The sequence below is a fragment of the Nicotiana tomentosiformis genome, chromosome 4 (assembly GCF_000390325.3).
Source record: "Nicotiana tomentosiformis chromosome 4, ASM39032v3, whole genome shotgun sequence".
Lineage (NCBI taxonomy): Eukaryota > Viridiplantae > Streptophyta > Magnoliopsida > Solanales > Solanaceae > Nicotiana > Nicotiana tomentosiformis.
The window spans coordinates 124,305,435-124,327,680 of record NC_090815.1 but is presented as its reverse complement, the minus strand read 5'-3'; the positions used below and the strand labels follow the sequence as shown (position 1 = coordinate 124,327,680).

At 32.8% G+C, this 22,246-nt stretch overlaps 2 protein-coding genes across 2 annotated transcripts; one reads left to right on the top strand and one right to left on the bottom strand.

The window, feature by feature from the left end:
• The first annotated feature begins 898 nt into the window (after positions 1-898).
• LOC138910493 (uncharacterized mitochondrial protein AtMg00810-like) lies at positions 899-1,639 on the top strand. Its single transcript, XM_070201735.1, has 2 exons — positions 899-1,118; positions 1,191-1,639. The coding sequence occupies exons 1-2, from the start codon at positions 899-901 to the stop codon at positions 1,637-1,639; spliced, it is 669 nt and encodes a 222-aa protein (XP_070057836.1).
• Positions 1,640-8,373: 6,734 nt separating this feature from the next.
• Positions 8,374-9,913, bottom strand: LOC138910492 (uncharacterized). Its single transcript, XM_070201734.1, has 3 exons — positions 9,493-9,913; positions 8,769-9,169; positions 8,374-8,622 (listed from the first exon to the last, which is right to left on the bottom strand). Exons 1-3 carry the CDS (start codon positions 9,911-9,913, stop codon positions 8,374-8,376), a joined length of 1,071 nt encoding a protein of 356 aa, XP_070057835.1.
• Between the last annotated feature and the right edge of the window lie 12,333 nt (positions 9,914-22,246).

Sequence of the window (22,246 nt, the reverse complement as noted above, 5' to 3'; positions counted from 1 at the left end):
TTTGAATGTCTCCTAGTTTTTATCATTTTGAGCACCCTAAGTAAAGTATAGAACCACCCAAATAGAGATTCAAAGCCTTCTGGACCATAGGTATGAGACAAGTAGTGCACGCATAGGGTACGATCTAGAATTGAATTAAAACGCTTTTAGGTAAACAACTTCAACATAGTAATCGGGTAGCAGGAGATGATAGTCTGTGCCCGCTGAATAATATGAGCAACTCCTACGTAAAGAAAGTTGTGAAGTATTATTTATATTGCACGGGGTGATCCTTTATGCTAAAAAACTTAGAACCCCCCTTTTTTCTTTATATACTTGATATCCACAGTTAGTCGTTTAATATAGACCAGTGCAATTGTATCCTTATAGTCATACTAAGATTTGTACCGATTCTCATATGTTTTAATAAGACTTTTCAACTTTTGATCTCTCTTTATTTATTTGATTACCTAGACTAATTACATAATCCACATAGTTTAAAATTGACCGGGACTCACAGTTGTGGAACTCAAAGAGTGCCTCACCTTCTCTCCGAGGTAATTTGAGCCCTTATCCGATTTTTGGTGGCATTGACTAGTCAAACAGATTTATTCGCAAATAGGTGCCCTAACGCACCTTAAAAATTATTAGGTGGTGACTCTTCTCTTTTAATACCCATTTAAAAGAGTTGTCACATATCGAAACCCGTTTTCGTGAGAAAAAGGGGCGTGCCAAATGTTCATAATGCCTTCATTCAGGTGATCTCTTGGAGGAAGTGTACATGATCGTTCCTCCTGGTTTCTCTCATACCATTGCAAGGCAGGGTGAGTATACAGTTTGCAGACTTCACAAGTCCTTATATGGACTCAAGCAAGCCTCCAGGCATTGGAATCTTAAGCTCACAAATGCCTTGCATAAAATGGGGTTCACACAAAAGCACTATAATTACTCTCTCTTCACTAAAAGGGAAGGCTATAGTCAAGTGTTTGTTCTCATCTATGTATATGACTTATTAGTCACTGGTAGTCATGTTCAGTTGATTGATCAAACTAGAGCAGATTTACAGAGATTCTTCAAAATGAAAGACTTAGGGGAGCTGAAATTCTTTCTTGGGATTGAATTTGCAAGGTCCTCTAAAGGCATATATATCAGTCAAAGAAAATATGCCTTAAAGTTGATAGCTGAACTTGGTTTAACATGATTAAAACCAGCTAGAACTCCTCTAAAAGTTAATCAGAAGTTGACTACTGTGGAATTTGACAAAGCAGTAGCAGATGCTGCGGATAATGATCTTGTTTTAAAAGATGCAAGTGTATATCAAAGGCTTGTTGGCAGACTGTTATACCTGACAATGAATCGACTAGATATCTCTTATGTTGTACAAACACTTAGTCAGTTCATGCATGCTCCTAAACAATCACATCTAGATGCTACCACCAGAGTAGTAGGATATATCAAGACTGCTTCAGGACAAGGTTTGTTGTTGCCAGTAGAAGGAGATGTACAAATATTTGCATATTGTGATGCAGACTGGGATGCATGTTTGCACACAAGAAGGTCTGTTACGGGCTATCTAGTGTTCTATGATGATGCCTTGATTTCTTGGAAGTCGAAGAACCAAGAAATTATTGCAAGAAGTTCTATAGAAGCAGAATTTTGAAGCATGGCTTCAGCAGTGGTAGAGATAGTGTGGATGACAGGCTTATTCAGTGAACTAGGCCTTGAGATTAACATGCCAGTCACCTTGATATGTGATAGTAAGACAGCAATACAAATTGCAGCAAATCCTATATTCCATGAGTGTACAAAACACATAGACATCGATTGTCACTTTATTAGAGAAAAGGTGAAAGCTGGAACTATCAAAACTGTGCATGTCAACACTAAAGAGTAGATTGCAGACATACTAACTAAAGGGCCGGGCAGAACTGAGCATGATCATTTACTTGGCAAGTTAGGAGTGAAAAATCTTTTTCTCCCCTCCAGCTTGAGAGGGAGTATTGAACCAACATAGCATAACACGTTAGTTTAGGGGTCAAAATGTATAAGTGAAAACTTGTAACTTAATTATCTCTAGTCGGTTAGTTGGTTATTACTGTATATATATAGGCTTTAGATATTAGCTTCTTCTTTGAGACATAATCATGTACATTTGCAGAGATATGAAAATGACTCCACTTTGAGCTCGATCTCTCTCTCACTTGTTCTTCTAGAACCATCCAATTGCTTGCATGTGCATTTTCTCTTCTTCGTAGATTGCTCAATAAGATTTCATATAAGTCTGTCAGTAAATTTTGCTGAAATCGTCAAACCACTATATTTAGTTTAACAAGTAAATACACAAGTTCTTCATGTGGGAGTCGATTTTTCAAGCATCTAAGTCATGCGAGCCTATGTATTCCTTCCGTCCCATTTTATGTGAAGGTTAATTGACTACTATTTGCAGAATTAAACTACCTTTTCTTTTATTACGATCTTTTCAAAAGTTTTTAAACTTTTAACTATATTAACTTATAGTACTCCCTCCGTTTACTTTTACTTGTCCATTTTAGCAAATCTTTTTTTTTTTTCTTATTTTACCCTTATAATTAATTACCTATTTTCAAAATTACTTCCCAAGACTTTTTGAAATGCTATTATTATTAGGGTTATATAGTAAAATACATGCTACAATTATTATTTCTTAAAGGACGTGAAAAGTTCAAAGTGAACAACTAAAAATGAACGGAGGGAATAGTTTATGCACATAAATGCGCTCGTAATCCAGACCGCTTCACATAAATTTGGGAAGAGATAGTACAAAAATAATCTATTAAACTAATGCAACAAAAGGAATTAGACAAATTGAAAAACAAATTAGATATTAGCCGGTTAATGGCTGAAGTGAATGTCCACTATTTTAAATGGAGCGTGAGGAGGGGAGCGTAGAAGTGGTTGTGTACATCAAAAAGCCAAAGACACTTGCATTTAAAGGCTTCAAAAAAACTTATGATATTTATGAATTGGAGTAATGTTTTGAATAGGAACACCAATATTCCCTCTCCGTGTCCAAATATTCCTCAGTATTGGACTTACCTTCTCATCTTGTCTATTGTCGAGCCCTTCTTCTCTTGGCCACTGTCCCAAGAAAATTAAAAAAATGGGGAAGAGTATTTCCGAGACAGAGCCAACCATATTCCTCGGCGTCAACCCACGTGACTTGTGGCCGTGGCTCTGTCCTCTACCTTACACGCAGTTGACATACCCCCTCTTCTTTTTCTGAATACCACCAAAATCTTGTACTTAATTAATTCCTTCTTTTTTTCGAAAAAAACTAAGACCTATTGATTTATATTAGTCTAGGATTTCTTAAGAATATCTGATTCCATCTCACTAACAGTGTTTTCCACACAACATTTGCTTTTTTGGACATTAAAGAAAAGCTTTCGGAAAAAAATGTATGGATGAAAATGTTGTACACACGAAGAAGTGTTTGGATTTTTGCGATTTTCTTTATGAGTTTTTTAAAGAAAGTTTCAAGAAGTATATCACTGTATTTTCTACCTAAGAATATTCTGAAAATTTTCTAACATGACATTTTTTAGCAAAACATTTTTTTATTTTTTTGGAAATGCTTTTAATATTTTTCAACATTTTCAGGTCAACGCGCCTAAGAATTCAAATTCATTTGACCAATCAAAATTAAGCTTCGATTATATTATTTCTCCATCAAACTAACTTTTTTTAACTTTATATTTCTTAATATTTTTAACTATAACTAATTATTTAATTTACTTGTCATATAAATATGTTAAATATGTAAGGCTCGATCTTCACTATGCCCTTTCCTTTCCTTCTATACTAGATCAGCAAGTTGGAGGAAGAAAAAAGAGGTTGAAAATCTTAAATAACCAAAATGTGAATTAAATTTCAAAATATTGAAAAATTAAGTAACAAAATAGAGAAAGAAATAAAAGGTTTGAAGATCTTGAATATGACCAAGGTGAATTCATTCACATTTTAAAAGTTAAATCACAATATACAGATCGTGTATATAGTGTGTTGGGTAGTGGGATTAGGAGTATTAGAAAAGTGTTGATTTGTTAAATTAGAATTTAAAGGCAGGGTCAGCGCCTGATGCGCTCTAGATTCTTCGGGAAATGAAATTTTCAACCTTATTCTATAACTATTATCTCTGCCAATTAATATTCTTCATTTGATCGAACTCTTTTCTATCTGTCTCTTTCTCTCGCGATCGTGTGTGTTGGATTACGGGTTGGAATATTAACACTAGCCACTAATATTAATTTTTGGTTCATAGTTGGAGTTATTAATTTATTTAATAAAATCGGCTAATATATCTGGTCAACATCTCTCTTTAGTCTTTAGTCTTTAGCTAGCTTGCTTTTAAAAAGTTATTAAATGCTTTAAGCTAATATATTCCATATTCTTTACTTTTGTCTCATCTCATCACATCTAACACCTCTTTCCCTTGTACTTCTCATCTTATATTTCAATTTCTAATAACTCATTTAATTAAGAACAATCTTTTTCCACTTTCCTTTTTAAGCACACGCGATTTTTTAACTTTAAGAGGAATATTATAAACAAATACACAACATTGGAAGAATTTAATTCAAAGATGCCATCCGATGAACATCTAATATTAAAGTAAGAATATAGCAAAGTGAGACGTTTCAGATCTCTTAAGCATGTTCTTTATTCCATAGACCTAAGCAAAGAATAACTTGATATCGAATTCTAAATGCGGAAAAGGAATAATAAATAAATAAATAATAGCAAGTTAAACGACATGGACGGTCAAGCATTAAAGACATGACTCATCGCTCGTCAAAAATTAGCTTCATAGATACTCTATACTCCATATTACTAACTATATATTCTGATCTATACTCATCTTTTTGTCGTTAACAAGTTAAACTGTAGTGCTATACTTAAATACAACAACTTAAAATAATGAGAAGAATAATAGTTCTTCTACAGTTATTCGTAGAGGGACTAGAATAATATTATGTATATAAAGATGTTTGCTTCGAAATTTGAATCGAATCAACATAATATTTCTTCCCTAATCCCCTTGAACTAGCGCAGAAGAGAAGACAAAAAAGAAAGAAAGGAATCAGCGGAATCAACGCCGTTTCGACTGATGTGTTCCATGAGCCACGACATTGCCATCTTAATTAAAAATTAACCCTTAATAAAAAAAAGAAAAGAAAAAATAACTAAAGATATACTCCTACTTGTTTTTATTTTTTGAATATTGTGGAATAGTATGGGGAGTAGAAGAGATGAGAAAGAAAAGACAGTCAAAAACAGTACAAAACAAACATTAAAAAGTTCAATAATTGAGAACCTAAAAATAGGGTAGTTCATCGCTTTCAATAAGAGACATTTTGATAGCAACATATAGTCAGTATGTATAATTATTCCAGCACCAGTACAATACATAATTTGAGCAGTGGTACTCAACTACTACTAGACACTCTAGCTTACTAGCTAGATTCCAGCTTCTCTGTAGCTCTTTCTTCTAAAGCTCCAAAAACAACTTATCTTTTATGTGAATAAAAATCATGAGCATACAGGCTAAAATCCCAAGACAATAGGGTAAAGTGGCCACAACACTATAAATATCGCTCCTATACATTATTTGAAACTTTATTATCCTTCCTACTTAAATTTTAATTTAATTACATAAACATATACAATTTACCAATTATATACATTTTAAAAATTTAATGAGAATCAATTAACTCCTATAATCTCTTTAACGTGCATATCACACTCCCTAAATATTTCTCTCTATACCCCCACGATTATGTACTATCTCCCTCCATTAACGCTCTCTTCTATTTTTCTTCAAAAGTCTTTTATAATCTCTCTCAATCTTTCTGAATTTTCTCTCTAAATCCTACGAAAATAGTAGCAGATTAAATTTTTCTTTCCCTTACAATGAAGAAGAAAGGAGTTCCGAAGAATAACCCTAAAAAAGCTAATCTTGGTGATATTCCTACTTTTGATTTGGATATTTTCTCACAGGATTCACCCAAAAATTTGTGAAATTGGCACATGCAAAACCAGAGACAAAGTCCAAGCTTTCCCCTCGTGAAACTAGGGCAGAAGCTCGAACAGAACTCAAGCATGACAGGGATGCTGGTGAAGCTTCGACATCTGCTAAATCAGTAAAGCGGAAGGGCAAAAAAATTGCTCGTGATGATGATTTCGTCGAAAAAGAAGTTATCCCGGAACTTGCAAAAAAAATCAAAGTTTCTCCTACTGTCAAACCTTCAAAAAAGAAGAAGGTTCAAAAATCACCAAAAACTATACCCCAACAGTCATTAGAGAAGGTAAAATTTTAGTAGTTACATTTTATTTTTTTTAAGTTACAAAACATATTCTGAGTCTCATGACTATACATTTTTTTTTTTTGTATTGTAGAAATTTTGTCTACATTGTATATATTTGTTGTTGGTTATCAATTTTTTTACATTTTCTTGAAAATTGTAGATTTCTTGTATATTATTCGAAATCATTTTGTTAGTGAATGTACTACATGATTTAGTTAGTTTTATTGGTTATTATTTGCTCTATTTTGTAGATGTTAGTTTTATTTTCTGTAAACAAATTGTATATATTATGTCTAGTTGTTACTTTCTAATTTCTTGCTCTAAACATAATTTTATTAGTGCATTTGTAGTTTCAGTATAGTCAGTTATTATATATGTTTACTAATTTTGTAACTTACTTGTATGCAATGTATTAATGTCTTTCTTACTGTAGCTAAATTGTAGTAGAATTGTATTTTTTTTTTCTTCAAACAAGTTTTATTAACTTACTGTTTCTTTTGGTGAAGAATCGAACATTTATAGCCTATTATTCGAAATCATGTTGTTAGGGGATGTACTATTTGATTTAGTTAGTTTATTGGTTATTAGTTGCTCTATTTGTAGATGTTAGCTTCATTTTCTGTAAACAAATTGTATATATTATGTCTTGTTGTTACTTTCTAATTTCTTGCTCTAAACATAATTTGTAGCTTCAATGTAGTCAGTTGTTATATATGTTTACTAATTTTTTAACTTACTTGTATGCAATATATTTATGTCTTTCTGATTGTAGCTAAATTGTAGTAGAATTGTATTTATTTTATTTTTTGGTCTTCAAACAAGTTTTATCCATATGATATTGATTATGGCATCACTAGCTTCCAGATATTATCTAACCATATTGTTCCTGGACAAATCAATATGTTATTGTCTGAAAATAGGTTAAAGTTGTTTAAGAAGACATGTTTTGGGTATTTTTTTCCCTGCGAAAATATGTATCCAAAACCAGACAATTCACCTTCTCATGAAGTATAAATTGAACGCATCCGGTTCTGATTTTTTTACAACAGAGATAAAGGGTGAGAGGCTGAACTTTGGGTTGAGGGAGTTTGCCTTTATCACTGGCCTTAGATGTTTTACAGAAGTAACGGACTTTGGTTACACAATTAAGTATGACAGTAAAATAATGAGGAGCTATTTTTCGAACAAGAAAAAAGTTGAGAAGTCATACTTGAAACAAATTGTAACCAGTCGTAGTTGGGTGAATGATGAGGATGCAGTCAAGCTGTGTATTCTCTATCTGATAGAATTCTTCCTCTGTCCTTCAGAGAAAGATAATAGTTTGATAGACCATTTTAGGTTCTACTTGGTGGACTCGGGGCAGTATGTGAATTTCGCATGGGGTATCGAAGCTTATACACAATTGCTTCAGTCCGTTAGGCACAAGCTCAACCCTTCTATGCATTTTTATCTCATTCGAGGTTTTGCACTCATTATGCAAATATGGTTGTATGAGTGTTACTCTACAGTCAACATTGATATAGAAACAAAGGTTGGTAATTCGATCCCCCACAGAATACATTAATGCTCCTGCCGATAAGAAGCTTGTTGTTGTCAAACCCCGGGCTGTCGTAGCAGAATACATATTGGGGTACCGATTACTTGCAAATGTTGCACGGGACAAAGTTAATTTTGTGATTATGCAAATAAACATTATGGAGAAATTTTATTGATTGTTGGATGTGTTACATCACCGATAGGGTTCTATATGTTTATGATTCTATATCCAGAACAGAACAAATACAATTTCATATGTATTAAAGGATATATTATCATCAACAATGCTCAATAAAAATAAAACCTTAAACTGTATCAATTTTTATTTCCTTTTGAGAGCATTCCTACAAGATCTTTTGTTATGCCCTTCTACTCTGCAGTTGCCACATGAAACCTTGTACTTTTTTGCATTTACCTCATCATATGGTTTGTATCTTTATTTTTGAGGTCTCCCTGACTGCCTTTTCCTGTAAGGTGGCTTTACAACTTCTTCAGCTATATGTTGTGGCACATTCTATTTGCTTTCGTCAGGCAGCATGTCTACTGGTATTTCGTAAGTCTGCAGAAGGCTCTCCCTCTTGTAATAAGGAGAATAATAGTTTTCATACGACTCGTTCCTGTGCCTCAAAGCCGCCAAAGCATGTGCACAAGAAAGTTCATCAAGTTGGAATTGTCCACAACTACATCTCTTGTTTTGAAGACAAACAATGAAGCGCTTCACACCATCTATCACAGTATGGATGTAATCTGTTGAATCCCTCACCTACAAATTCATTACAAACACACAATAAGTTGTCAGCAATATATACAAAATAAAATAACTACAATTATACAACAATATTTCTACAATTAACAGTATGTATTTAGTTTGATGGAATCAATGATCTAGTGTTATTGGCTATAACTTACTCTCATCTTCTGTGATAATGTCCTGTTGTCCTCCAACTCTTTGTTGTATTTTTTCCCAAGGTATGTGAACATACCCTTTGCATTCAATAACTTTTCATTAGTCCAACGTTCAAGAAGAGTCCTCATGTACTCTAATAGTTCTACTACGGGCAAGTCTCTTGCATCTTTGGTTACCGCATTCAATGACTCTTCAATATTTGATGTCATCGTCCACCTTCTGTACACCGTAGCATGTACCCGAGACCATCTGTGATAGCCAATATCGTATAAGTATGCTTTAACACGTGTACCGATCTCTTCAATCTTTGATATTCTTTCATTAAATTCATCAAGCGTGTATGATCGTGCTGTGTCAAAGTACAATTCGCTTAACTTTAGATGACCCTTCTTGAACTTTGACCCTACATTTATCCAAATATGCCACATGCAAGCATAATGTGGTATGCCGGTATAAACTGTAGATGTTGTTTTCAAGATACTCTTATTCCGGTCCGAAACAACATACATATTTAGTTTTTCACCATATGCATGTTTGAATTGCTCAAAAACCACCCCCATGATGCGTCATTTTCTGAATCAACAATGGCGTATGCTAGTGGTAATATGCTACCTATCACATAGGTGGCAAAAAGATATTCAATTTCGGTAATAAAACTTGAGAATATAAAAAATAGAGTCTAAAAAATAACTTTATAATAATATTTTTATAATTAATCTACATTACCTGCTACATTAATTGTGCTAGTTGTTAGCATGATTCCCCTATATGCCGACTTCAAGAAGATATTGTCAACTACTACAACTGGCCTACAATGCTCCCAACCCTCGATGGACGTACTAAGTGCAACAAATGCATACAAGAAAAAATCATCTTCAGTCTTCTGCAATTTCACTACCGACCCCGGATAAGTCTTCTCCAGAATATATAAATAACTCGGCAAGCGACTGTAGGAATCAACAGGATGACCTCTCAAAAATTCCAAAGCCTTTTCCTTTGCTCTCCAAGCTTGCATGTATGTTAAGTTCACACCGTGATCCGATAACATGTCAGTTTGTATGTCTTTTGGTGTGTATATTGTCTTAGGATACGCATATTTTGACATCACCATAGTGACAACTACCATGGCAGTAGATTTGCGTTGCATGTATGCGTTGTCCATCAAAGAGCATGTGTGCAAGCTGTTGAATTTTCAAACCTTGAACAATGCTGATTTATTTATGCTGGTGGACTTGAAGTGCCACGTAGAATTATCCCCAACACATACGAGGCAGTAGCTACATAATAAAAATAATTCAAAAAATATTATGCAAATTGTAGCTACAAAATACGAGGTTGTTTATGCACAAAAACTTATCTTAAACAATTTATATACAAAAAAACTATAACTTATACACAATATGAATTTGACAAATAAAATATTCCTATCTTCTTGCACTAGACCTTTTCACCCTAAATTGAAACTTATTCATGACAGAATAGTGCTTCATTGCACTGACAATTGTTTGCTTATCTTAGTAAACTAGGCCTACTTCAATTACATTTGGCGTATATTCTGTTATGATACTACTTTCATATTCCATAATTATCGGAGATTTTTACATATCAATCAACTTCACTGTTCATGATAGTTCTCCAATTGTATTACAATTGCTTGACAATTATACCAGGTTAGTATTACGATAATCAGAAGAACCTATACTCAATTAAAAGTATATCAATTCAGACCTCTGTATATTCATGTGTTCAGCATTTGATAGAATGCTTGTAGAGACATAACAGTTGAACTACATTTATTATGTAGTAAAATTATAAAACACTTGAAGTTGAAAAAATATCAGCACTGAAAAAATAGAGCAAACCTGCAATTGTGCTCGCATTCGACATACTGCATTCCAAATCAAAACCACGCACTGTTATACATAGCGGATACATTCTTAAATTTTTGTTTTCCTTTTTCGTCTCCATATACACTCGAACTCCCATATCACTCCGAATTTCCATGAAAGGACAATATTTATTGACAGTGTATTTGATTTCGATAATTTTTGCGGAGGTATCGATCATTAGATGCTCTGCAATTGCGGAATTCAATTGACTATAATTTGAATCGTCATTGACTACAATTCCGTCAACATCAAAAATTTTGTATCTCCCAACGCTATCCCACCGACCATTGAGCTGCATCATAATCGCTTATTTTGACATTATATCACAAAATTCAATTCAATTTTAGCTAATTGTTTACAATTATTTTGTTCAAAATCTTTGTTTATGAAAAACCAAAGAAAATCACAGAAAACTATAGAATAGAAGGATACTACAGATATGTTGCCTTGATTATGGTGCGATGATAACCAGTTAAAATCTGCGTAATAGAATGATTTTACAAATATGTTGCCTTCATAATTGGTGCGATGATTGCGTCAGTAAAATCTCTAAGCGATCCCAAAATTCCGCGTCTAAATAAGGAAGTCTATCGTAGAAAGGATTCTAATTTAAACAAATGTATATTTTTGTAGCAAAACTGTGTTTAGGTCGGGTAAATTCAAAAATATGGATATTTTTCGTAATAAGGTTTCAAATAGTGTATAGGAACGAAAAAATTCCTTTTGAATTTACATGTGGACAGACGCGGACCCAGAATTTTAATACGATGGGGGTACTACTATTCTGTTAAACCAATGCCCCCTAAAGTTTTTTAGTGTTCAGGGTATCAAGTCACACATACATATATATAATCTCAGCTGGAATTAATTAGGTCCGGTAACCCCTCAAGTAGGGGTGTACATAGGTCGGGGTGGTTCGCATTTTTCAATTACTAAACCAAACCAATGGTGTTAGGTTTTTAAACTATAAACAAAACCAAATCAAACAAGTTGGATTTTTCAATCTAGATATTTCGAATTTTTGAATTTTTTTCCGGTAAGGTTTTCATAGCACAAAATATGCAACTTGTGCTTCAAATATTTCATTAGACCTACTAAGATACAACTGTATAATGTATTTTTTTTTTAAAAAATAACACAATAATATGAGATAAGTCATAACATTATACTAAAATATTCAATAACAAAAATAATAAAATTGCATAAATCAAATATTTCTAATTAATATAACAAAAATTAACATAATCTAAAAATACTATATATAGGCCATGCTAAACTAAGTATAGCTAATAAGTACATTAATTATATAACTAAGCACTTAAGAAAAAGATAAATTAAGTTATGCATTTTCATTATAAACCAATGTAAAACTAAAATATATATATCCAACACTATCGTCATTTCTAGTGTTGAATTGAATTTCTTTTGTTAGCATTGTCACACCTCTACGTGCTCACAAGCATTAGTATTGATTTGAACTTTGTTTGAGTTACGACAACTTGAAATTTATTTACCATTCAAGAATGTTAAGTCCAAATTTAAAATAATACGTTAAAAGATAAAATTGTGAAAAAGTCTAAGAAAAATTTATAAATTACATTACAATAAATATTTATATATAAAAAATATTTTAAAAAATTAAATAAATGTACTATCGAGTTGGTTTGGTTTCAGTTTGACTTTGTTTAGTTAAAATCAAACCAAATCAATTATTATCATTTTTTTCCAATACCAAACTAAATCAAACAAAACCACAATCGGATTTGTTTCCCAGTTTAAATCGGATTATCGATTTGGTGTGATTTATCGGTTTTCTCTATACACCCCAACCTCAAGGTTATAATAGGTATGCCTCTGCATGGGGACTGAATATGTGAGCCTAGTATAGATGGAAAAAGAGTGGGTGAAATTCAAAAATAGCCAGATTTACAAGTGGTAATTGATAAATAGCCATAGTTCAAAAGTAATAGAAATTTAGCCACTTTTCATGTAAAGATAAATCTGACTGTTCAAAATTCAAAAAATATTCCAGCATAATATATCGGAGTTTGAATTTTTTACATGTGAACTTCCAGCATAATATACTGGAGTTCTAGCATAATATACTGGTCCGACATAATATGCTGGAAGTTCATACACAGGTGCTCCAATCTCCAGTATATTATGCTGGAACTTTTCGTGTGCCGGAGATCCAGCATAATATGCTGGAAGTTCATACACAGGTGCACCAATATCCCGTATATTATGCTGGAACTTTCTGTGTTGCAATAAAATAGTGGCTATTTTTCAATAACCAGTCCAAAAACCGGCTACCCTGCTATTTTTACAAAAGGAGTAGACTGAGAAATGCTAATTTAATGAGTGAGCTTGGAGAAATGTTATGGCTTTTTGGGATGACATAAGAGAGGTAGAGAGAAGCGCAGAACGGCTTCTATAGGTTGAGTTGAAGGAGAAAAGGCAGTGTATATGAAGAGAGAAAGCGACAATGTAAACGGATTAATCAAAGAAAGGACTGAAACCATTTGAAATTAAAGACATCAAATGCAAATTCCAAATTCATAAACTTATTTGGAAACCATTACATAAGCAATAAGGAACAAGTGTATTCCTCTAATCTAACCCGACAACATCACCTCAATTCTGGGTGAATTAATGAATACATGGGTCACACATTATAGTAGCAAGGTACTGCTTTTTATTACTCCAAATTAAATATTTACACTGTTTTTCCATCATACATAGTTGTCTAGTATATCCTAATTAAACAATCGTACTCCAAATTGAGCTGCAACTATGAAATAGTTGTAAACTTGTACTATACATAATGATAGCAAGTCTGGACTGTTGTTGGCCCCATTGGACTAATGGACTAGAACTTGATTGGGTTCAGAAGATACGCAGACAAAAACTTGAGATAATTGAAGGGGAAAAAAAAATATTAGTAATAGCCTTATTTACTATTGTTAATTAAATATTAGTCATGGTTTTATAAGTAATCGAAATTTAGTCACATTTTTATTTAAATATAAAATTTGAACAAAAATATCCTTGAAAATCCGGAAACATTCCAGCATGATATGCTGGAATTCGAATTTTTTTGCATATGAGATTCCAGCATAATGTGCTGGAATTCCAAGATAATATGCTGAAAGTTTATATGTAAGAGTTTCATAATCCAGCATATTATGCTGGAACTTTTCGTATTTCAGGTAGAGTATTTTCGTCCAGATTTTTTCTCCACATAAAATAGTGGCTATTTTTCAAATACTTTACAGATGCTTGCTATTATTCAATTACCGGTCCGAAAACTGACTAGCTCATGCCAACTGCTAAAACTAAAAATAACTAGCGAATATATAATATATGTAAAACTCTGTATAATATGTTTATAATTATGTATAATCTATGTATATCAGTTAAAAATAATAATAAAGTATACAACCGACTATTTGTATAAAGATCTCATTCTATTCCTTCAAGTCCTACAACTCTAAATGTGCCTATTCCTTTGAGTTTTTATGTCAGAATTTTAAAGAACAATTAAGTAATCGTTATGGTAAGTATAAGTTGACAACTTAAAAAATAAGTTAAACGACTTGCAGTATGTTAAACGACATTAATATCGTAAAAATATCTTTATTTTATATATAATTTAAATCCTGAATCATTGTATTTCTTCTCTACCGACGAACTTTTGGACCTATATCTACTTCAAATCACATGCTCTCTGCCTCTGCCCTCATCTTATTTCCTTTGATAATATCCTTTGTTTTTTTTAACTATATGAACATTTACTGGAAATAAAATGTTTTTCACTGTGAAATCAGTTTTCCATGCTTGGTTGTCAAAACTACACCAAATGAATTAATAATAACTTATACTCATTACTCGCATTTTTTTCCCGACCTATTCTTACTGCTTATCAACTTCTAAATTATCAGTATCAACTATAAAACTTATTTCCACCTTATGCTTATAATTCTGAGAAATATATATTTTTAGCTGCTCCCAAATTAATAGCCGACAAAACACACAAATACAATTAGTTTCGACTGACCGACCAATTTTATATTTTGGCCTATAACATCACAAATCACCACCCCCTTTGATCCAACCTTCCCCAAGCTACCACAAATTAAATATATTCCATTATCAAGTAAAACACTTTTCAAGAATAAGTATGGAGAATATATTATTGTGATACCAAAGAAGACTAGACTCCTCTTAATGAATAAAAAAGTATTTTCTCAAAATCTAAATGAACATTTTTCTTTCCAGAGACAAACATTTTTAGGAGAGACATCATATCTTAACCTGGAAATGTTGCATTCAATGTATAACCAAATAAGATGAGTATATATGGAGTTGTTTTTCTTATTCATTGAGAAGACATTAAAAGGTTAAGCGTGCGACACAAATAATTTGAAAAATAATAGAACGGCAATCATAACCATTATTCAATTCAAGAAGGTACAATCAAGATGAAGTTTGACTGCCTCATCTCTTTTTTTTTTCTTTTTAAAAAAAATTTATTTCTGTGTGTGAGAATTAAATGTTTGGCACTTTATGTAAGGAATGATTTTCTTTTCTATCTTTTTCGGCGAATTGTTGGATTTTAATGTTTTGTCAGAATGCAATGTTGCATTATTCACTGAAAGTAGTACTATGTGATAAAAGAAAAACCAACGAGGCACCTTTTTTCCCCTACAAAATATCAAAATTACTTTATTTGGTAGATATAATAATGTTGTTGAAATTAGTCGAAAGCTAGGTTTTATTGTCATGGCAGATATCAACCGGCCCACTACAGCTAACCAATACAACTACGGGCCTGTAATCCAATTCCATGTAATCTGTCGGCCCATTATTCAAATTACAGTTTAATTGATGGTGACTTTTTGTCGTCAAAATAGCATAATGACATAGCCATTTATATGGGTGGTCATTGAAAAAGAGTCAGCGTTTGCAAAACTATCAAAAAAAATAGTCACTATTTAACGTGGAGATAAAATTTGGACAAAAATACCATAGCTGAAACACAGAAAGTTCTAGTATAATATGTTGGAATATGAAACTCCTGTGTATAAACTTCCAGCATATTATATTGGAACTCCAACACATTATGATTTTAATATGTTGGAATCTCATTTGTAAAAAAGTTCGAACTCCAGCATATTATATTGAATTTTTTTGGATTTTAAGGGTATTTTTTTCAAATTTTGTTTTCACATAAAAAAATAGCTATATTTTGATTACTTTTGAAATTATGACTAATTTTTAGTTAGCACATTTAAATCACCCCCTTTCCTTTTTGTCCATTCAACAGGGCAGTTGTAGCTTTGCCGCTAAGATTCGAAGTTGTGACACGAGTTAAATTGGGAAAAACATTGTACAAATAATCACTTTTTAGACTACTAATTAATATTTCGCTATCATTTCAATACTATTCAATTTTTAATTATTTTTAATACGAAATTAATTTTGGATATAATACTAACAAAAACATGAAAAATCTCTAGGAGTTCGAAATTCCTATGTGTGAGCATGTGGAATACAGGTGGTTTTCCCAAAATTTTAGTGGGAGTTCCCCAAATTATTTCTCAGATAAAAATTTCTGAAAAAATAATAAAAAATAGTTTTAAAAAAAAATTTAATCTTGTGAGCACGTGATTTTTGCCCGACTAAAATATTCCTATAGAAATTCACAAATAGATTTTTCTTAATTGTTTTTAGTTTTATAGAATTTGTAGGAATTTTGGTTAAAAGTTGCTTGCATTTAGTTGCATATTTAACATTCTAAAATCATAAGAAAAATACCAAAATGTCTGAAGTATTTCGTGCATAACATTTTTGGTCTAGTTGCATTTAGGATTTAATTGCATGAGTTAAATGCATTATTAAACGAAAACCACAAAAAATATGAGTCGTTTTTATATTTTTAGCTTTAAATTGCAAATTGGTAATTCTTCTTTTATTAGTCTAAATTCATTAATTATGGTAAAATAGATAACTAGGTTTATTTCTACAAATTAGATTAATTTAGGACTTAATTTAGGTTTTTAATTAATTAATTTTATTAGGATTTAAAATCAAGAAAGAGAAAAGAAAAGAAAGAAAAATCTGTTTGGTCTCGAATTTGGACCAAAACAATTTCTGGCCCAAATAATTACCCCAAATTCGCTCAACCCAACACCTACAAACCCCCTCACCCGGCCCAGCCTCGTCACTTAACCAAAATGATGTCGTTTCGTTAATGTCGATCTCAGCCGTTGATTTTCTTTGATCGAACGGCCCGCAACTCCCCCCTCTAACCCTTATATCTGTCGTAACTCCCCCCTCCCCCAAAAAAAAAACCCCCTTCAGACCCCTTTCATTTCCCTCTCTTTCTCTTTCACTCACCCAAACCCTAGCCGCCCCCAAACCCCTCGTCTCTCTCTCAAACTCACTCCAAACCCTCGCTGCCCAGAATTCCCACACCGGCGGCGCCACTCCAAATCCCCTCAAACTCGTACCCTATGACCCTCATACCCTCTTAATCCCTAATCCCCCATCAATTATATCAGAAACTCCACCAAAATTAGCGAATCTTAGATCTAAAATTTCAGAAAAATCCTAGTCTGGTTTATTTTTAAATTGCTTTGGTGCTTTTGTTAGTTCAAGACTCACATGCATCGAGTGATCTTGATGAGAGCAATTATTTTAGGCTAGTCTCGACCCATTTCGAAGTTACCGAAGTCCGGTCCATTCATCGTTCGCGGCTAGAGTTCATCATTTCCGTTGCTCGTCGGTCTGTTTCGTTTGCTCATTGCTTTAGCGTTTAAATTATTACTCTTTTCCCTCATTTGTTCTGGCTCTGTTTTTTTTTTTTTTGTGTGTGTTTGTTTTTCTTTCTTTCTCATTTTTTTTTTCCAGCTGGTTGATTAAACTTCGTCGTTAATTGCATGCTCAATTAGTTCAACTAATAAACTGATTTAGATTAATTAAAAGTTAAGTACTTAGTAAAATCTCTGATTTTATTTGAAATTCAAATATGGCATGTGTTGTTTAATTCTTTTGTGGGCTGTTTTCTTTAAGGTCGGATCTGGGTTTGGTCTTGGGCCATTTAGGTCATAGCATTTGGCCCAAACCTAAGTAGATAGTCTGCTTCTAGAAGTGGCAGCTGGCATTTTTCAGTTAGAAAAGATTCCCTCCCCTCGGTTATTTTCTTCCCTGAATTCACACTGACAGAATATTCACACACTCCCTCTCCCTCATAAAAAAAGGACACTCTTACATTCTATAAAGGAGGACTCTTCCTCACATTCTAGAGGACAGAAAAAAAAAGGGACTGGCATATTCACTCACGGGGATACACATACAGAATTCACTCTGTATTTCTCATTTTTTCTACTCTCATCTCATACGGATTTTGGGTCATTTCTGGATTTCTGGGTTTGAGTTTGAAGCTGTTGTGTTGTTGGTTTTCTGCTGCTGCTTTTCTTGCTGCTGCTTCTGTCCAATTTTTTTTTAGAGATTTATTTTCTCTTTTACTTATCTTTGCTGCTCTAAGCTGGACTTTGCCAAAACCAGTGTCTTATTTTCCTGTTGCTTTTGTTCCACTCCAGGTATTTCTTTTGAACTTTGGATTGCTAATTGGATGGGAAATGTGTCTCTGATGGAAGACGCATGTGGATAATGAAGTTAATGGAATTAGTTTCATTCAGCTCTAAAGCTTTGTTGCTTTATCTCTGCTTTTGGTATTTTGTCTCCCTAGTGTCGTATTCTGCTTTAAGGTTTACATAAGAAGAAACATAGATTTATTGCTTGTTGTAGTTTATTTATGGTTGTAATCAACCAATATGTAAATAACGATGAAGCTGTCTCTACTCCTCGTCATTTTAAAATACTTAGTCTGTCAAATACCGAGTACACTGAGAAATAAGGATATGAGGTAAATTCATAAATAACTGTATGTGTTGTTTGGACATTGTTCGAATTCCTTGGATTTTGAACTTTGAAATTCTGTTTGTTTTTTTGTGCAGAATTAGTATGAAATGAACATGTAATGACTATATTTTGGGGTTTTAGCGATTAGCGAAATTTGTATGTGAGTGACTGTTATTTGCATAGATTTTCTAAGAGTCAACTAGCTCATTTATCTAACATATAACAGGAACATGAAATTAGTTTTAGATTGGGGGACCTTATAGTTCATAAATGCTAATTGCTGAATCTCCGTGGTTTTGAGTTGAACAGAGTTCTTAGACCATGAATTGTGTTTGTCTGGGTTACCATGGCTAGCACTCCATACCGGTGGATTTGTTACAGAAGCCCAAACTCTTTGAAATATTGTAAAGTCTCTTTGAAATTACTGTATGCGCATATGAGCTTTTATAAAAGATGACTGCCAAAACAATTCTAGTAATTCTAATGCTTTTCTCCAAAATAACTTTGTTAATAATCTAAAAGAATAAACTACTCTCCACATATGAAGATCCATGAATTCTAGACTTCACACTTAATCCCGATCATAGAAAGAAATACTAATGAATATCATAGCTTGCTTTAGGAACGAATAATCAATCATCGTGACTATGGGTACAGCTCCCGTGGCATAGTCATGATACATAACCTCAATTCAAGTGTGCATTTCATGCGACTCGACCTTAACTTCAAACAATAATAAAAACAAGCACGTCGTAAATCGCGGGTGCATTTCATGTGGCGCGGTTCGCGACGTGTGCCAAAATGACAAGTGTACGACATCGTGACTTATTTCAAATAAATTCCATAAATATTAAAAGCGGTCAGAAAGCTAAAAAGCACAATAGATTTTAAATATGTAATAAATCAGATAATTGGGCCAATTATTAATAGTTGAGTGACCGTGCTAAAACCACGGAACTCGGGAGTGCCTCACACCTTCTCCCGGATTAACAGAATTCTTTACCCGGTCTTCTGTGTTCGCGGACCATAAATAGAGTCAAATTTCCTCGATTTGGGATTTAAAATAAACCGGTGACTTGGGACACCATAAATTATTCCAAGTGGCGACTCTGATATAAATGAATAATCTCATTTCGATTAATGTCACTTGAATTGGAAAAACTCCCCTATCCCCTGCGGGAAAAAGGAGGTGTGACAAATCTAATTTTTTTGCAACGAGAACTTGAAATTTTGCAAAATTTGTTCCAGCAGAAAAAAGAAAAGAAAAAAAGGAACAAGTCACAAAAGGTTAAGGTCAAAACAAGAAAACACTTGAAGCAATAAACTTATAGATAAAAGAGACTCCAAATTGCAAAGAAGACACAAATCAAATAGAAAGGAAAAATGCCGACAGATTTTAAGCTAAAAGAAGATCCTACATGCCAATAAAATTAACACTTGGTGCATAAGTTAAAATTTTTGATATCCCATATTTGAGTTCCACCACCTGTCTATATATTTTAGATGAAGACTCCTAAAATTACTTGGATGCTATTGTTTCAGTATTTTCTTAAAATCCTTCTGAATTTTGATATTAAAGACTCAGTATTTAGTTAAAAAAATCATTTTCATTAATTAATAAGGTATCAATTCGATAAGGTTTGAATAAGGTATCAGGATTGTAACCGAAGACTAAACCAAGTGATATTTTACTTGGTTAATATGCTAAATATAAATGGCAAGTAAATAATATCGTAAAAATTAAACTTCAAATACTAAAAAATTTAGGACTTTTTACATAATTTAAATAACAAAAAATTATATAAACAAAATTTAAGTTAATTTTAAAGTCCTAAATATTATAAAAATAATTAAATGATTAATTTGTCTAATGTACACTCTATTTTTAAAGGGTAAAGCTTAGGGTATTGTGAAATAATTAAATGACAATAGCACATCTCTCCCAAAAATCATAAAATAAACCAGAAAAGCTACTAGAGTGCCAAGAAATCAGAAATGGTTATCAGGTGACTTAATTAACTTTTAAATAAACACAACTCAAACAACAACTCGTAATTGATCCACAGTATCAATAATAACAAATCACACTCCAAAATTTAGGAAGCAGCCTGTATTAAAGGGTAAGGATAAAAAGGCAAGAACTCAATGGACTTCATAACGTGCAAGGTGCTGGTACAACAAAAGCCCACTAAAATTTCACAAGCAGAGTCTGTGGAAAGTAGGGTGTACGCAAACCTTATTTCTATCCCGAGGGAGTAGAGAGGTTGTTTCCGATCATGGGCGGATCCACATAGAAAATTGTGGTGCTTAAGCACCCATTGCGCATGGTGTCGAACATATAATTTTATAGACAATTTCGCATGAAATTGATATATATTTAGGTGAGCACCAGTGTTTTAAAAGACGTGGGCGTAAGGAAAGACGTTTTATATATGCTTCAGCGAGGCGTAAGCCCCATAGGTATTTAATTTTTAATATTTTATAAAATAATATAATGACAGTAAATATTTATAAACATGTAAAATTGTATAAAAATTGAAGAAAACTATAAATATGTGAAATATATATATATATATATATATATATATATATATATATATATATATATATATATATATATATATATCCCCATAAAAAACTAGTCAAAACAATCTATTATACGCTACTTACAAGCACAAGTAACTTGAGTCTAAAAGAATAAAGTTTTCTACATGGAGGAACAAAGAGGATGATTAAACTGCCATTTGAACTTGCTGCTATGAAGGAGAATGGAGTTCTCTTTGTATTTGTAAAAAAAATTAAATATTCGTTGCTTTTGGAGATATTAGTAGTCTCACGGACAAGATAAAGAATTGGGAAAGACCATGAATTAGGCTTCAATCAATAAAAAAGGTTTTGACTTTTAAATTTAATACTTTTGAGTTCCTTTTAAAACTTTTGAGTAATTACCAAACTGACTTTTGAGAATTTTGATATTATACGAAGGACTTATTCAACAAATTTTGTTTTAATTTGAAAAAGTTTCTCGGGCTTACTCCTCACTAAAAAAACGGTCTCAAACGCCCGGTCATACGCCCCGAATTATTGGACGTACGCCTCTTGAGACTTTCGTCCCACACCATCGCCCCAGAGAGTTTTTGGTACGCCTCGCCCCTGGGCTCGCTCTGAAAATACCTTTTAAAACACTGGTGAGCACCCATTACTCAAATAGACCGGTGGGTGCTATTGGTTAATGAAATCTAAGAATGCTCTCTCCATGATTCGGAGTTCGATTCCAACGTGGTACACTCTTTGTACTCGGATAGTTCTTCTCATATTTATTATTCCTTTTTTTTTTTTCGGAAGCTTTTCTTATTCGTTTGACTTTCTTTTTCGTCTCCCTTCTACATAGCTTCTTCTTAACTTTGTCGTTTTTCATTTAGTTCATCGTGGCACAAGAATATACTGTGGTTTGGAATCTTCACAATAATGGTAATATTCAAAACAAATATGGATATTCATATTTTTCGTCATTCAATTTATTTTTTATCCGTATTAAATACGAATGGTGCGATTCTTTTCCGGATCTCGAGCATAGCGGGTGCTTAGTGCACCAGGTTATCCTTTTTATTAAATATGAGTGGTTCAGAAAATTTTATCAGTGTTGTCTAAAACATATTTAATCC

What these genes read in the sequence shown, in the direction of transcription:
- LOC138910493 (XM_070201735.1), top strand. Translation starts at nt 899, where the DNA reads ATGGGGTTCACACAAAAGCACTATAATTACTCTCTCTTCACTAAAAGG. An exon ending in ATTTGCAAGGTCCTCTAAAG is followed by an intron (nt 1,119 to 1,190) that starts GCATATATATCA and finishes GATTAAAACCAG; the next exon opens with CTAGAACTCCTCTAAAAGTT.
- LOC138910492 (XM_070201734.1), bottom strand. Translation starts at nt 9,913, where the DNA reads ATGCAACGCAAATCTACTGCCATGGTAGTTGTCACTATGGTGATGTCA. An exon ending in TAGCACAATTAATGTAGCAG is followed by an intron (nt 9,170 to 9,492) that starts GTAATGTAGATT and finishes GGATAAATGTAG; the next exon opens with GGTCAAAGTTCAAGAAGGGT. An exon ending in CATTATCACAGAAGATGAGA is followed by an intron (nt 8,623 to 8,768) that starts GTAAGTTATAGC and finishes ATGAATTTGTAG; the next exon opens with GTGAGGGATTCAACAGATTA.